The sequence below is a fragment of the Notothenia rossii genome (genome assembly GCF_949606895.1).
Source record: "Notothenia rossii genome assembly, chromosome: 1".
In the NCBI taxonomy this organism is placed as follows: Eukaryota; Metazoa; Chordata; class Actinopteri; order Perciformes; family Nototheniidae; genus Notothenia; species Notothenia rossii.
Window position 1 is genome coordinate 77,395,766 of NC_136912.1, and position 14,584 is coordinate 77,410,349.

Here is a 14,584-nt window from a genome sequence, read left to right on the forward strand (position 1 = left end):
TCTTTCTTTTACCACTTGTTGCTCACTTTTTCCAAATCTCCTTAAAAATGAAACGCACTAACCCACCATTCCCTACCGTCCACACGAACCAACCCATTGTCTATTTCACACGTGCACTTCACCTTGCATCCACTCATCCTTAGCTGCCAGTTTGATCAGTTACAGACATGTTTCATTTCTTATATCCTCCCTTTGTCCTCATTCTCCCTTCCTGTTCTTTTGAGTTCCTGTCTTCACATTTTCACCCCTTGTCTTCTGTGGACTTTTCAACTCTTCCTTTACATCCTTCCTTTCCTCACCTCAACACTTCCCCTCTCTTTTATTCTGTCCCTGTCATACAGGTTTTGTTTTTGGTGTTTACACATTTGTATATAAGCACGTGGGCCCTCCCTGTGAACTAAAGGTTTACATGTTATCGCAATCTCACAGGTTTGGGTCTTTTTCCTGTCATTATCTCTACTTTATTGTATTTAACAAAGGCACAAATGCCCCTAAAACTAGATAAACACATCCATCCTTTAGGTCTGCATGATAAGAGGAACATATGGGTGAGTTCTGTTTGCTTTCTCCCTTCTTTGACTAATGGTTAAATGTAATGCAGAACCATTTACATGCATTCGTATTAGAGTATTATTTTACAATAGGACATAAATATAAATGTAATAGTACAGTAGGGAGAGAAAGGCAACAGAGGTGAGACCTGGGGAGTCGAGGATAATGGATTTAAGCAAAAACACTCATGGTATGCACATGAGTCACACCTTACACTCTCAAATATCACTTAGATGTTGTAAATCACTGAAAGGTACATGCACTGTATTTGTGTAAGAGCAGCTGAGAGACAAACGGACACTTATGGCCTTGAAAGCGCAATGATGAGTTATGCGTGGGAGTGAGAGAGCAGAGGTCAGAAGTCAGAGATGTTACTGTTTAACACACCAACACACTGTAACAGGGCCCAGATTAATGACCGCGTGTGTCTGTTTGTGTGCACAGCTTGCATGGGAGCTGCTCAGATATCTGTTATAATTAATCACACACACACATACACACACACCTTGTCTCTGGGCCCTCATCGGGGCCTCGCCTGCTGTTTTATGGCCTCACCTGCCACGATAGAGGGATGACAGCCACACTCAGCGAGAGGGAGGAGAGGAAATGGGAGAGGGAGGGGAGGAGAGATGTGGTTTCAGAGTGGATACAGAGGGGGGGGCGGGTGAGTGTCAGTTGAAAAGGAGAGAAGAGATGAAAGACACGTATTGAAACAGGTCCAGAGGAAAGAGAAAGAGACAAAGAAAGACAGCCACGGACCAGATGTGCTCACTCAGTCTCCAGTTCAGTGGGTGCAGTGTTTAAAACGATTATGTTCATTTATGTGTTCAGACTTTCATCGGTTGTTTAAATACTGTCCACCAATCAGAACATATGCTTTAGAATTTATTTAGCTGTTCCTTGAGTTTTGATGTCAGCACTAACCCGGTCAAGGGCCAATCTCAGCCATAATTTTTTTATTTTTACAAAACTGTTCTCAATTCCTAAATTTAACACAGGCATTTATTCTACAAAAGCCTTTAGCTATCAACAAAGGACGTCAAATGTGAATCATTGAACATAAACAAGCTGCAATGATATATATATACAGATCAGAAACTATCAGACCTTGTAAGACCTTTAAACCTCTCTCTATCCATGTGAATGAGATGGAAAAGAGTTGTAAAATGGTTGCTATGACTGCATACCCCAATATGGTGATATCCTGTGTGGTATTACCAAGTGAGAGCAGATTTCAGAAAAACCTGGTTCTTAAGAAAGTTTCTAGAAAATATACTCTTCCTCCCGTTTTAAACACACACAAAAATTGAAAGTGACTTTCCATCAGCTTTTCTCATCTTCCACCAGCAGCTATTTTGAAAAGCTGAAAGCTCTGTTTGAAATGAAGAATAGCTTCCTCATCTTGTTTTTCTCCTGCAAAGCAATCCAGCAGATTTCCTCCAAAATCATACCTGGAGGTTACTGCAGACCCAGTGACATAAGATAGAGACGTGACACAAACTGTGAAAATGTCTAATGAAATGTTTTTGAACCAACATTGTAATTGTTGAAACCCAATATTGGTCTAAGTAAAGTGTGTGAAATGTGATTCTTGAGAAAACTAGAAGAACATACACTATAAACATAAAGATTCCAATAAAGAAAGATCGAAGAATACATGTGCAAAGGTTTAATAAATCTATGTGAATATAAATCAGAATTCAGTTCAACTCGTCAGGCCATAATTGTCACACCTGAAATGAATGAATGAGGAATGGTTAATTGATGTGACACTTACTGCCATATTTAATGTACAATAAAATAAAAAGATCATGAAACATTTAGATTATAATAACTGTAATTGTTTTGATCCAGGTGTCAACAAGTGTTCTTTTGATAGATCAGACTATATGCTAAAGGAGATCCGACAGAAGTTTTGTGAGGTCACGAACACGCTTGTTTTATGTTTTGAACGTGCACACACATGCACACATCGACATACACACACTTCGAGATATGTAGTACCCGGGAGAAAAGTAGCAGAACAAATTCCACAAATCCCTTTGAAAAGCATTTTAGGCTTTTGCCAGACCTTTGGAAAAACATGTCCAACAACCAAAGCAAACTTAAGTCGGCAGCTTGCGGAGGAGTGGAAAGGCTGGAGAAAAGAGAACAGAGGAAAATGAGAAGAAGTCCTGAGGACAGTCAAGAAGACAAACGCTTCGCAAAGAGTCCAGTGGTGAAATGTCTTACCTCTCAAACCAAATGTGCCCACAATGACCTCAGACAAAATACTTTTCGTTATCTGTGTTTCTCTTAATCCTTTTTCTTTCTGTGCTTTCTCTGCATCTAAAATAGAACTAGTAAATTGTGCTTGATGGACTACTCTATTTCAGATGAAGAAATGATGGATAACAAACAGATTATTGTGAGCTGTGAGACCCTATATTGTGGCAGACTTACCCACGAATCCGGCATGTGGTCCCTTTATGCACGTTATGCCCTTGTCTGTATGTCCCCGTTTTAAATATATCTAAACTGGGCAAAAACATTAGTCATACAAATCAATAATAACAAAGAACTGATTTATAAGATTAGCTGCTTTGTTAACTTTCTAAAAAGCCAAAATAAGAAAACAGAATCAATCAGGATCAGATTTTAAAATAAGGTGTATCCCCCTCAATGCCCTACCAGCATGAATTGGCTTTGCTAACAGTATTTAGACAGAATTGGCAGCTAATGCCAAATAAATGTAAGATTAGTTAACCAAACATTTTAAAAACTACTGGACATGTCTGAATAGCAGAGGGGATGAAAAATGGTTCTGTCAAAAAGAAAAGAAAGTTAAGGAATTGAAATTTATGTGCAAGATATACAAGCTAGCACCCTGTTGTTTGCAGCTGCTGAACTGTGTTGGATTCTACTTTAATGTCTAAGGAGGAGAGTGAAACATGGGATTTGGACTGAAACAAAAGGATGACCGCTTGACTGTTAAAACTCTCGCCAACATTTTTCTTTTATAACACTGTGATTGTCGATTTCATTTTAAACCAACACTTGATTCGCGGAGTGCGAGTCAGGACCTTCAAGACTGCCCGGAAAACAGTGGGCAGCCCACACTGGAAAGAGAATGAACTGCTGGCTGCCCCGACTGAATATCTGGGGATCATGTTCTAACTGAGGGTATGATGGAGAGTGTGTTCAAAGGTGGGTTGGTGCCCACTGCAGTAATGTAGATGTTGCATGGTCTGACGGTGGAACTGAGCCTGGAGACAAAGGTCTCAATTTATCCGGCAATATATTTTCCAACCTCACCCAAAGCTACGTTCATGAACTCGGAGTAGAAATCTCCCCCCTACCAAGCATGGGGAACTGGGAGGAACCCCCAAGGGAAACCAAGATGACGATGGAGGGACTGCATGTCCCACATGACCTGGGATTGCTTTAAGAATAGGGAGGAGAGGATGTGGCTAGGGCATAAAGAAAATGTGGGCTTGGCTGCAACCCATGAACGAGATTGGTCAAGAATGTTCTCAACTATCTTATTACAGATTGTTAGAGGTGATTTGAGGGAGTGGGATACACTAAAAAAGAATCTTGTAATCTTTATGGAGGATCAGAATATCCTCTAAAACATTGTATGCATTAGACAGTACTCAAAACCACACTGTTCTGATCCACAGTATGATGTTAAATCTATTCCATGCATAGGCTTAGCATACAGACCTTTCCAACTAGCATAGTGAACCTCTGAAGAGCAAGTAATGATAATATAAAGATGAAATGAGTAACAGTATCTTGATAGCTCTGCAACACACACACACACACACACACACACACACACACACACACACACACACACACACACACACACACACACACACACCTGGTAGACATTACATTTACTTTGCCTGTGTGTGAGAGATAAAAGAAGGAGGAGATGGACAGATGGAGGAATTGAGTGAGGGCTGTAGTTCAGGTTTAGGGAATTCCCATGTGTGTTTCCATGAAAAAGAGTCCACTGATGATGTGACACGAACCATATGTGTTGGGGCAACATCTGCCAGGTGTGTGTTTGTCTTCAAAAGAAAAACCTCGCCCCTAACATCACAAAGGAACAGATAAAGCCCCACAGTTGATCGGACAATGCTTGCCTTTATTTATTTATCTTTTCCTATTTTATTTTGACTGCAAGATGCATTCAACTTACTCATGGGGTTATATGAAAAGTGTTCCTCTTTTTTGTTGATTGTTGTGATTTTTTTAACAAGTTCTCCTGGGAGTCTGAGATTAAGGATGTTTGAAAGAAAGATATTCAAATATCTTGCTATTTTTAATTGTTTCATAACCTTTGCTTGTGAAAAGAGTTGAGCATCTCAAGCTTTCAACCTCTTAAGTGTGATAGATATATCGGGAAATGAAACTCATCCTCTAATTTTGCAGTGCGCCATGCTGTGTGTGTGTGTGTGGGTGTGTGACAGCGAGCGGATACACTGACTAAGTGTTACACATGTTAAAACTCAGTGAGAACAACTTCAGCACTCCTTCAAGTCTGAGGACCCAAAAAGTCATACTAATCCCCAAATTATTCTGTTGAAAATCTCTGTCATAAGTTAATGAATTTATTACACTGCCAAATGCTTTATGAGAACCTGCAGCTGAGACCAAGTCACAGTTTGAGAGATTTAACTTAATAATAACCCTAGAATTGGGTTTATAAGCATGAATAAATGGTATCCCCCCCTGAGAAAAGTCTGAACATAGTGTTTTTCCTCCAAAAGACCAACAGCTAAGGACCATCGAGCTCACAACTTCCTCCCTTCTGAGTTCCCAAAAGGTTCAGACTAAGGCCCCTTTATTGCACATACGGGGTCCAAAGCATCCAGTTGAATACAAAAAAAGTACTTAAGCATTGGATTACAATTTTAAAAAATGCCAGTCATAAAAGGTATAAAAAAAAGAAGTATTTGAGAGCATTGGCCTCTGTTAACACTTCCAACTGTCACATAAAAAATAAGTACAGTAGTGTTTACCAAAACTCTGTCCAACCAGCAGTAGCATTACCAAGACCAAGAGTCACAAGCCAAGCTAGAGACGTTGTGAGGTTCACTGGTATTTTGAGCTAAATGCCAACAACATTATGGTAACATGCTCCCAATGACCGTGCCAACATGCTGATGTTTAGCAGGTTTAATGTTCACCGTCATACTTTGCCATAATGTGCTAATTATCACTCAACAAGAAGTACAGATGAGGCTAATGTGAACGTCATTAGCTGTGAGGGGATTTCATCGTAAATCAAAGAACTAGACAAAGTGATATTTTGACCCGATGTTGGAAGATGATGAAAAGTCAGGAAGTTATTACAATCCATCCTGAGGGGAACATGAATGTCTATACAACATTTGATATATGGTTGTTGGGATATTTCTGTCTGGACCAAATTAGCAGACAAACCCATTGACATTGCCACAAAGCGCAACTAAAATATCTTTGTCTGTCTCTCTGTATTTGATTAAAACCTGTATTTGGGATCTTTAATTTACTAAAAGACAATGTCTACAAAAAATGCTTGATTAACCAAATAAAGAGTAGAAACCTTGGAATAATTGTTACCCTAATTACACAAAACAAAAGTGGACTGTGCTCAACGTGTAATGCTCCCAAGGTGCATCATGGTTATAAAACAAATCGCAAGTCTTTAATATCTCCCACATATCCTGTTAATAAATACACACACCTTGGGAGCCTTACACGTTGTTGGACTTCCTCTGCCTTATAATTCGTTATTTTTGATTAATCTTGGCGATTATGGCTGAAGAATGGGAAATGTGTTTGTCTGTTCTAATTTATTTTTGTTGGCCTGCCCTGATGACTTTTACAAATTGGGCTGTTTCCACTTTCAACAGACTGTAAAATGTTAAAATGAATACCTCTGCAATTAAAAAAAAAGACAATGTGCAAAGTCATGCATGTCTGTGCAGTATCAGCCTGTCTGAGAGGAGAACATTGCGGCAGCCCCCACCGCCCAGCTTAGAGACTGTTGTTGGATGTTGGTTAAAGCACACTGCCATAGTGGTATTCACACTTTTACAACAGCAGAACACAAAGCCAAGGTTATAAAGTGTAGACGTGCATTCATTTGGAAAATATTTTCTTTTCTCATTCTCTCATTGTTGAAATCTAAACATCAAGAATATAAACAAAGGAAGGGGGAGAAGGAAGGAAAGGCTGTAGATAAGTTAGGGTAAGGTCAAGGGAGCAGTGTGTTTGTGTTTGAGGTGGTGGGGGGGGGTTAGGTAAAGCTCATAGTTGCAGACTGATGTTTTGCGCAGTGCGGTATCCCCTGCAACCCTCTGTTGGTGGGAGGTGTGGAGGGTTGTAGACATTAACCCCGTCTGAACTCAATATACACACACTACTGATATACGCCCTGAACGGATAGGAAGCTCGCTGTCTCAGGTCTGTTTAGTGCTCTCCCTTTGTCCGGCTGTCCATTTGCAGCAGAGCTTGGAAGTGTTGCAAGAAATAAAATACGACTCAGGTGTGCTTTTCAGCTGGGAAACAGCTTTTAGGTCTGAACCTGAACGGGGAGTTCAGAAAACACATCAGAATCTTTCAAGAAGTCATTATTACTGAGTAACTTAGGGTCAGTAAGTAAAAGGTCTGGATGACAGACATTGGGCTGCAGATCACCCAGAGTCATTATTTAGTCCAGGAAATAATCTTTCATATCACATATTGTGCTTAGTGATCAATATAAAGTGTAATATGAGTTATTTTCTAACAGTGAAGATATCTTCCTGTTTTACCTTCTACCCTTTCTGATTAAAAACATCATGTTTTACCTAAATATATGGCACACATCCACAGTAATGTTGAAGAGAGAACAGACTGGCAGCTTAAAATACACAGCATGGAAACTCCTCCTGAATCAAATAATTAATTAGCACTCACACGCACACACAATCGTACACACACATACATACACTCACGGTGAAGCCTCTTGCGGGCAGTCTTAAAGTGGACCTACTGTATCATGCTATATTTGAATAATATAGTGTAGGACCATACCTATATAAGGCATATTTATACTTTTTATTTTTTTTAAAACAGCAGAGAACAGCACCATCTACAGGCCTGGCATATGTACTACAGCGTCCCCAGCACTTTCGAACGGCAATGTCCGTGCCTGTCTCCTCCTGATTGGTGGAGTTGGCCCAATAGCCGTAGCACCACTTCTGTGACGTCAGAAGTGTTCAAATCTGGATCAGTCTGTATCAGATCCGTTGCAGCCCCTTTTTAAGAGATTTGGGTATGGAGGAAAATAGAGAGGGTTGTGTTTTCTGACACTTGGTGAGTTCCCTGACACACCGGGGACACATCTTCATGTATAAAAGACGTACAAAAGAGCATTTTGCATGATAGGTCACCTTTAAGTAAATTAACAGGGCATATTTTTTGCTCCAGGCTGGATGGATAATAGGTATATAGGGGAGGACGTTATTTTAACTAAAAACACAACCTTTGCTATTACAGGAGCCTTGTGGTCGGTGTAGAGATTCCACACACAAGGGAAGCACGAGAAACTCTCTCTCTCTTTTTGCCACTCAAAGCAGAGGTGCAGAGTGACCTCTGTCTACTGTTGTCGTGTCAAATGCATTATGCTCTAGTACCAGGAGGCCTCATTGTGTGGTATCACACTTAATTAAAGCCACTAACTACAGCCAAAAAACCAAGAAGGGTTTATATTACTTTACAAACCGTTAAATAGAAATGTGTTTGAGTTATGTGCCAGCCACATGGCCCTGGTATTATACTGAGCTGGTTCAATTCACTCAATAAGAAAGATCAAAACACTCGCGCAAATTTAAGTTTTGATCCAAATCTCTTCTCTTATGTTAGTGCAAATGACATTTTGACGGCGGTTTAAGCCTCAAGAACCTTCTTCTTTTCTGGAGGTGAAGTAAGATAAGATAAGATAAAATGGACCTTTATTAATCCCGTGGGGAAATTCAGTTGTACAATCAGCAACAGGGTAAGCGTGAAAAACAGGACAGCACAGATTCACACAGATTAATAAAATCAAAAATAAAATCAAGAAAAAAAAAAATAATAATAATGATAATAATAATAAAAGACTATGAAATAGGAGATGAGTAAAAATAGGAGTAAAATAACTGTCAGCATATATACATATTTGGTCATATCAATTATGAAGTAAGAAATTAGTTAAAGTGACACGTGAAAATGGACATCTGTACATATCTATCTACATATTTGGTCTACTACTAATATATTAACATGGGTTGTGGAAACAGTGTATATTTATGTCCAGTTATTTTTTTTTTACATGATTGACCCCTTGTTGTGCAGCCTGATGACTACAGGCACAGGACTTGCCATGTTTATATTTGAAGTCAGTTAGACTTCCCACTTTGTTTCCCTTTTCACCAGTAAGTCTACTGGTGTTGTTGGCAGTGCAAGCAATGAGCTTAGGAAGGTGTAACATGTGGAAGGTCCAGCCAAACTAACTATTAGGAAGTTGTTGGACTAGTAAAAAATGATTCCTCACAGGATGACCACCCACAAACACAGCCAAGTGTGTTTTCTGGAACCAACAACTGAATTAGAGTAACTGTTTCAACGTGTTTAACCCGTTTTTCATCCCTTGACCATAGATTAGCTTTTGATGGTTATGACTGGCTTGAGAACAGGGTTAGAGTTGGGGTTAGGCACGAAGTGATTCATGTTTTGGTAAGCCTTCAGGAAAAATGAATGTTAGTCAGTTAAATGTCTTTAGGAGTTAGGAAGTGTTTGTGTATGAGTATTTACCTGCGCACAGCGTCTGTGGTTTTCACACCAAACCAGAACATGGTCACTCTGGAAGAAATGGAGAGGATGAGGATTAAAACAAACACACACAGAGACATACATCTTCCACAGAGAAATCCTGTGTTTGACACTTTCTGCCCACATTTGACCCATTCCTGTGAGTGCTGTCTAACATATAAGGAAACAGAAAGCTAAATATTGTTCATAAAAGGTCATCATAACCAGAGAAAACCTGACATGCAGACAAACACAACCTTTCTCCTATTTACATTTGTATCCTCAGGGAGCAGAATGACCTAACGCACTGTGTTAGCGGTTCCTACACCAGACAGAGGACGCGTCACTTGGTGAGATGTATGTTTATGTGTTGGTGTGGGTGTGTGTTCGATGAGTTTCTGTTAAGTGAGTCAAGACCGCCAGTGAACATGGCTGCTATAATCACCGGGACAGAGGGAGACGTCATCTCATGACCACAAGGACAGAAATACAGATCAACCAAACCAACCCTTCGTCCTTAAGTTAGTTTACCTTTTCAAAAATGGTTTCTATCCAAATGAAACACCTTGCAAGTAAAGTGTACTCAAACCTGCAATTTGAGTGTACCGTTGACAGAAAATAAACTGTTTGTATCTAAGGATCCAAGTCTATTTCTCTCATTATTATGTCATTGTGAAAACATTAAAATGTGTTTTAATGATACATACACAATTAATACCATGATCAATATAAGGGATTTAACTTAAAAAAACAAGTTTACAGTCCCCATAATGATTATTGTCATGACTAATCTATTGATTATCCTTATTTGATAGAACACTGTTTCGTTGAACTCAATGTACAAAACCTAAACATATTCAATTTACAAAGACATTCAACAAACTAGAGCAAAAAGGATCTGGAAGCAATGTATGTATATTCATCATGTTGGCTGAATAAATAAAAAACCCTGTTGTTTTAAAGGGTTTTTTACAACGTTTCAAATTATTCAAGTGCAACCCTTAATGAAAACCCTTCAAGCTGTTTTTTAACTTTAATTAATTGGCACATTCACAATGCCAGCGTCCAACATCGAAATAACTATATGAGCTTTTAGTGTGTGTGTGTGTGTGTGTGTGATAAGCCTTCTTAACGACTCCTAAACCCTTTCCTGATCACACTTTTTTTAGCCTGAACCAAACACACACACACACACACACACACACACACACACACACACACACACACACACACACACACACACACACACACACACACACACACACACACACACACACACACACACACACACACACACACACACACACACACACACACACACACACACACACACACACACACACACACACACACACACACACACACACACACACACACACCTTTTAAGTAGCCTTTGTGTTTCTGGGTTAAGGGGTTAGAGTTGGGGTAACAGTGCAGAGGTTGAAGGTTAGAGATTAGGGGTTAAGGGCTTTCACGGTACAGAAAATGCTAAATTGGCACATTCACTCTTAACATTCAAAAGAGATGCATAGTAATTTAGTTAAATAGCTTCCAAAGAAGCAAAATTATACTTTGATATACGTAGATGAAGACTTATTCCCCTTAAAATAAGCCCTGGGGAACGCTGCATGTAGAAGCTTTAAGAAATTGCTGTCACTAGAACAGCGGAGGATTTTTACTGGAGTAGGAGCACGTTTAAGACCATGACAAACCTTTAAAGAAGTGCTGGATAGATAGTATATTTAAAAGCTTATAATTGACTGTGAGATTGGGAGTCACGCCTGTTTTCAGCTGAAACCAACCATTAAGCACAAGTGTGAAAATGGTCAGAGCTCCAAGTTCTCCACAAATGTTGTTTGCCTCATTCCTCTCATTCTCTCACCCTTTCCACTGTGCTACAGCTGCTTACTATTGCCTCGGTTGTCCAGCTGTTGGCAACAGTGAAGAGGTGGTTAGTGTTCAGAGAGGACACAACAGCCGTGCAACCAAAATCAGGATCCAGTTTGGAACCACGACTACAACTATTTCAGTCAAGAGTTTAACAGAAATTGCATCGGTCATATGGTTGCCGGAAAAGTGTTTGACTTGCCCGTGCTAGTATATGCCTTTAAGACTAAATGTGTATTAATAGGGTGTTCAAACACCATGGGCTTAACAGTAAGCTGTGCTAGTTGTTGGAGGGAATAATGCCTAATGTAGAGACAGTGAGAGGAGAACAAGTAGAGTTTAAAAGCAAAGGTAAAATCTCTGATGGATAAATTAGTAACAAGTCAGTGGGGGAGGATAGATGTAAAGAGGAATAGATGAAAAGAGAAACAGCTGTCAACTATCACTACAGTGACAAAACAATTCCTTCCTCTGCCCACCTTTTCTTTCTTCCCTCCTTTCTTCAAAGCACCTTCTGATACACATTATCAACATTCTTAACTCTCTCCAAACTTTGAATAACCTCAATAATATATGCTTGGATTGTTTAAGATCCCTTCATTGTAAATACAATGGAAGGAATCTCTGTCTGTATGTCTGTCCTTCTATTTTCCCCAAAAAAATTCATCCGATTGACTTTGCACATAGTGGGTGTATTGCTGAGGACCTAAGGAAGTCTACGGAAAATGTTTATGAAATGTCCGCCAAGCAAATTGTATTTAGATATTCTGGATCTTTTGGAAGCTTATCCAGACTACCTTTTTGTGGCCATTCAAAAAGGGATTACATTCTTTGTTGGATATTCTAAGAGTCAAAACATCTTAAAGACAATGTTGAATTTACTATTTCGTAATATCTCAAATCCCAATGTTTAATACCATTTTAATCCTGCAATGTTTGCATCCATGTTTACTTGCTCGCAGTCTTCAACCACACACCTAAACGGTGGAATAATGGAAAAAACATTGTTAGGAATGTGTTTGTGCGAACAAACAAAAGAGGAATCCTCTATAAGAACGTTTCTCATCGTGGTCAGAAACTCCACAGGGTAGCCTTAAGTTGCGTTAGTGCCGTAGAATTGGGACACTGGGGGTGCAGCAGAAAGGAAAATTCCATCCTCAGATCCTCTTTCAGTATCAGTTTGTGATGTTCAGGAATTTCCTTCTGATGGATTGATATCATTTACAGTTTTTACTACTCTGGCTTCTGTTACACATTCCCCACATTAACCACAATGTCTTTCTGAAGCTGCAAAATGAACGTACCTGGGCTGGTTACATTTTATACGAACAATGAGAGACAAATAAGAGTAGGGGTGAAATATTCTTTAAAATGTATTACATTCTGCTTTATTCAGGGTGCTGTAAGTAGAGCCTTACAAAATACATACAGTATGTTCTTGACTGTTGCAGCGACAACAAAAAGATGAAAATATTTTTAAAAGCTTCGAGGGAGTGGGAGTTTAAGATTATACACTGCTGTGGCCTTAATAAAACTGAAAAATTGTCATTGTTGCTGATTAAACTGTCAGTTTTTATTTTTGATGTCGAAAAAACAGAGACGCAAATGCACTTTGTCGTTCTTTGTGTCTCTCATTTTTACCCTTCATCTCTTCCTCTCAGTCCCTCCACGCTGCTGCCAGCTTATGTAAAAGTGACAGGAGAGGACTTGAGAATAAAGGTGATGATATGCTGTAGATGCTCCATGAAGAAAGAACTGAGGACAGTTAAACATCTCCAGATTTGGACTGATGAGATATAAAGCTGCTTTCCCCGCCGATGGCCTCACATCTTCATCTTAATCTTTTTCACGCTCTCTTTCCTTTTCTGTCACTCCTCTCCAGATTCTTCTGCAACACATACATCAGTACACACACAAACTGATCCCAATTCAATTTCATGGGACATATTTGCTGTCAGAGCCAATCAAGGCCGTTTAGATGGGCCTGTGTGCCGTATGGCTATTAAACGGTGGTCAGACTGGGGTTTCGTAGGGTCTCAGAGTGTGTGTGTGTGTGTGTGTGTGTGTGTGTGTGTCTGTCTGCGGCAAAACAGCTGCACATGTGAAAAAAGTGTGGTAGAGAAAGAAAGAATTGGAAGAAGGTGACTGGAAGAAGAGAAATAAGTTGGATGGGAGGCTGAGAGGAAATGGGAGGGAGGGAGGGAGTTGAAAAGAGCATAGGGAGACAGACAAAAGAAGGCGAAGGATGGAAATACATTTTAGTTAATAGGAGCAGAGAGGAGACTGGAAAGGAGTGGTGGATATTAGTTGTGAAACAGGACACAATAAATTAAGTTGACTGCCATTCGTCTGGCTTGGGTTATTTAATAAATGGGAAGCACATTTTTTCAAGTGTACTTTTATCCAGAGTGGAAGAGCATTTAAAATGTTATTGTTGCACTACTTCTTCTATGAATTAAGTTTTATTTTATGTATTTATTTGGAAATATTATATATTTATTTATTCTAAAGTCTTAAAAAACCGAAATAAAGACTTAAAAAAAGGGTTTCGTCCAAAACTTTTTCAAAGTTCATGTTCCAAATAGCACTATTGCTCATATGATAACTTGAAAAATATCCCAGTTGATGATTTATATCTTGGACCAAAAAGTGTAAAATTCCCATTTCATTTTAACGGTGTTTTTCCACATGGCTGGATTTGATTTCAACCCTAAAAACACAACGTACTTTCTATCCTGGGATCGGCAAAATACATTTGTCAGAGCCTGAGGCCCGTCAGAACCAGAAGTGACCCGCGGACTGAGAAACACTAAAGGACTTCCACATGGCTCTGATGACTGCTGAGTCCAGTCATCACTGTTAAAGAATAACAACCTGATATTACTGGATGCAACAGAGGGATAGAGGTGGAACAGATACACACACACACAGAAACACATCCATATCAACATGCACACGCACAGCTGCACACACCCTTCAGTGTTTGAAAGAGAGTGAGATATAAATCACACTTCTGCCAGATGCAGCGATAAAACTGTGTGTGTGTGTGTGTGTGTGTGTGTGTGTGTGTGTGTGTGTGTGTGTGTGTGTGTGTGTGTGTGTGTGTGTGTGTGTGTGTGTGTGTGTGTGTGTGTGTGTGTGTGTGTGTGTGTGTGAACAAGAGACAGAAAGTGTGCGGACATATTATGTGTGTGTGTTGTGGTCAGTGTTTGCAGTGAGGCGCAGCAGAAAGTCTATTTAGCACGAGGCATTAACTCTCCTAATAACACCCAGATGACCCAGGAGCAGTTACGGTGTGTTTGTTGTGGGTACGTGTTGTTGTGCGGGTGTGTGT

At 39.7% G+C, this 14,584-nt stretch overlaps 1 protein-coding gene across 1 annotated transcript in view; it reads right to left on the bottom strand.

Annotated features, from left to right (window-relative positions):
• The window catches only part of anos1b (anosmin 1b), a 38,396-nt gene that overhangs the window by 18,761 nt on the left and 5,051 nt on the right, over positions 1–14,584 (bottom strand). The window contains exon 2 of the mRNA XM_079680268.1: positions 9,367–9,414. Coding sequence (XP_079536394.1) covers positions 9,367–9,414 — 48 coding nt within the window. The remainder of the gene's footprint in view (positions 1–9,366; positions 9,415–14,584) is intronic.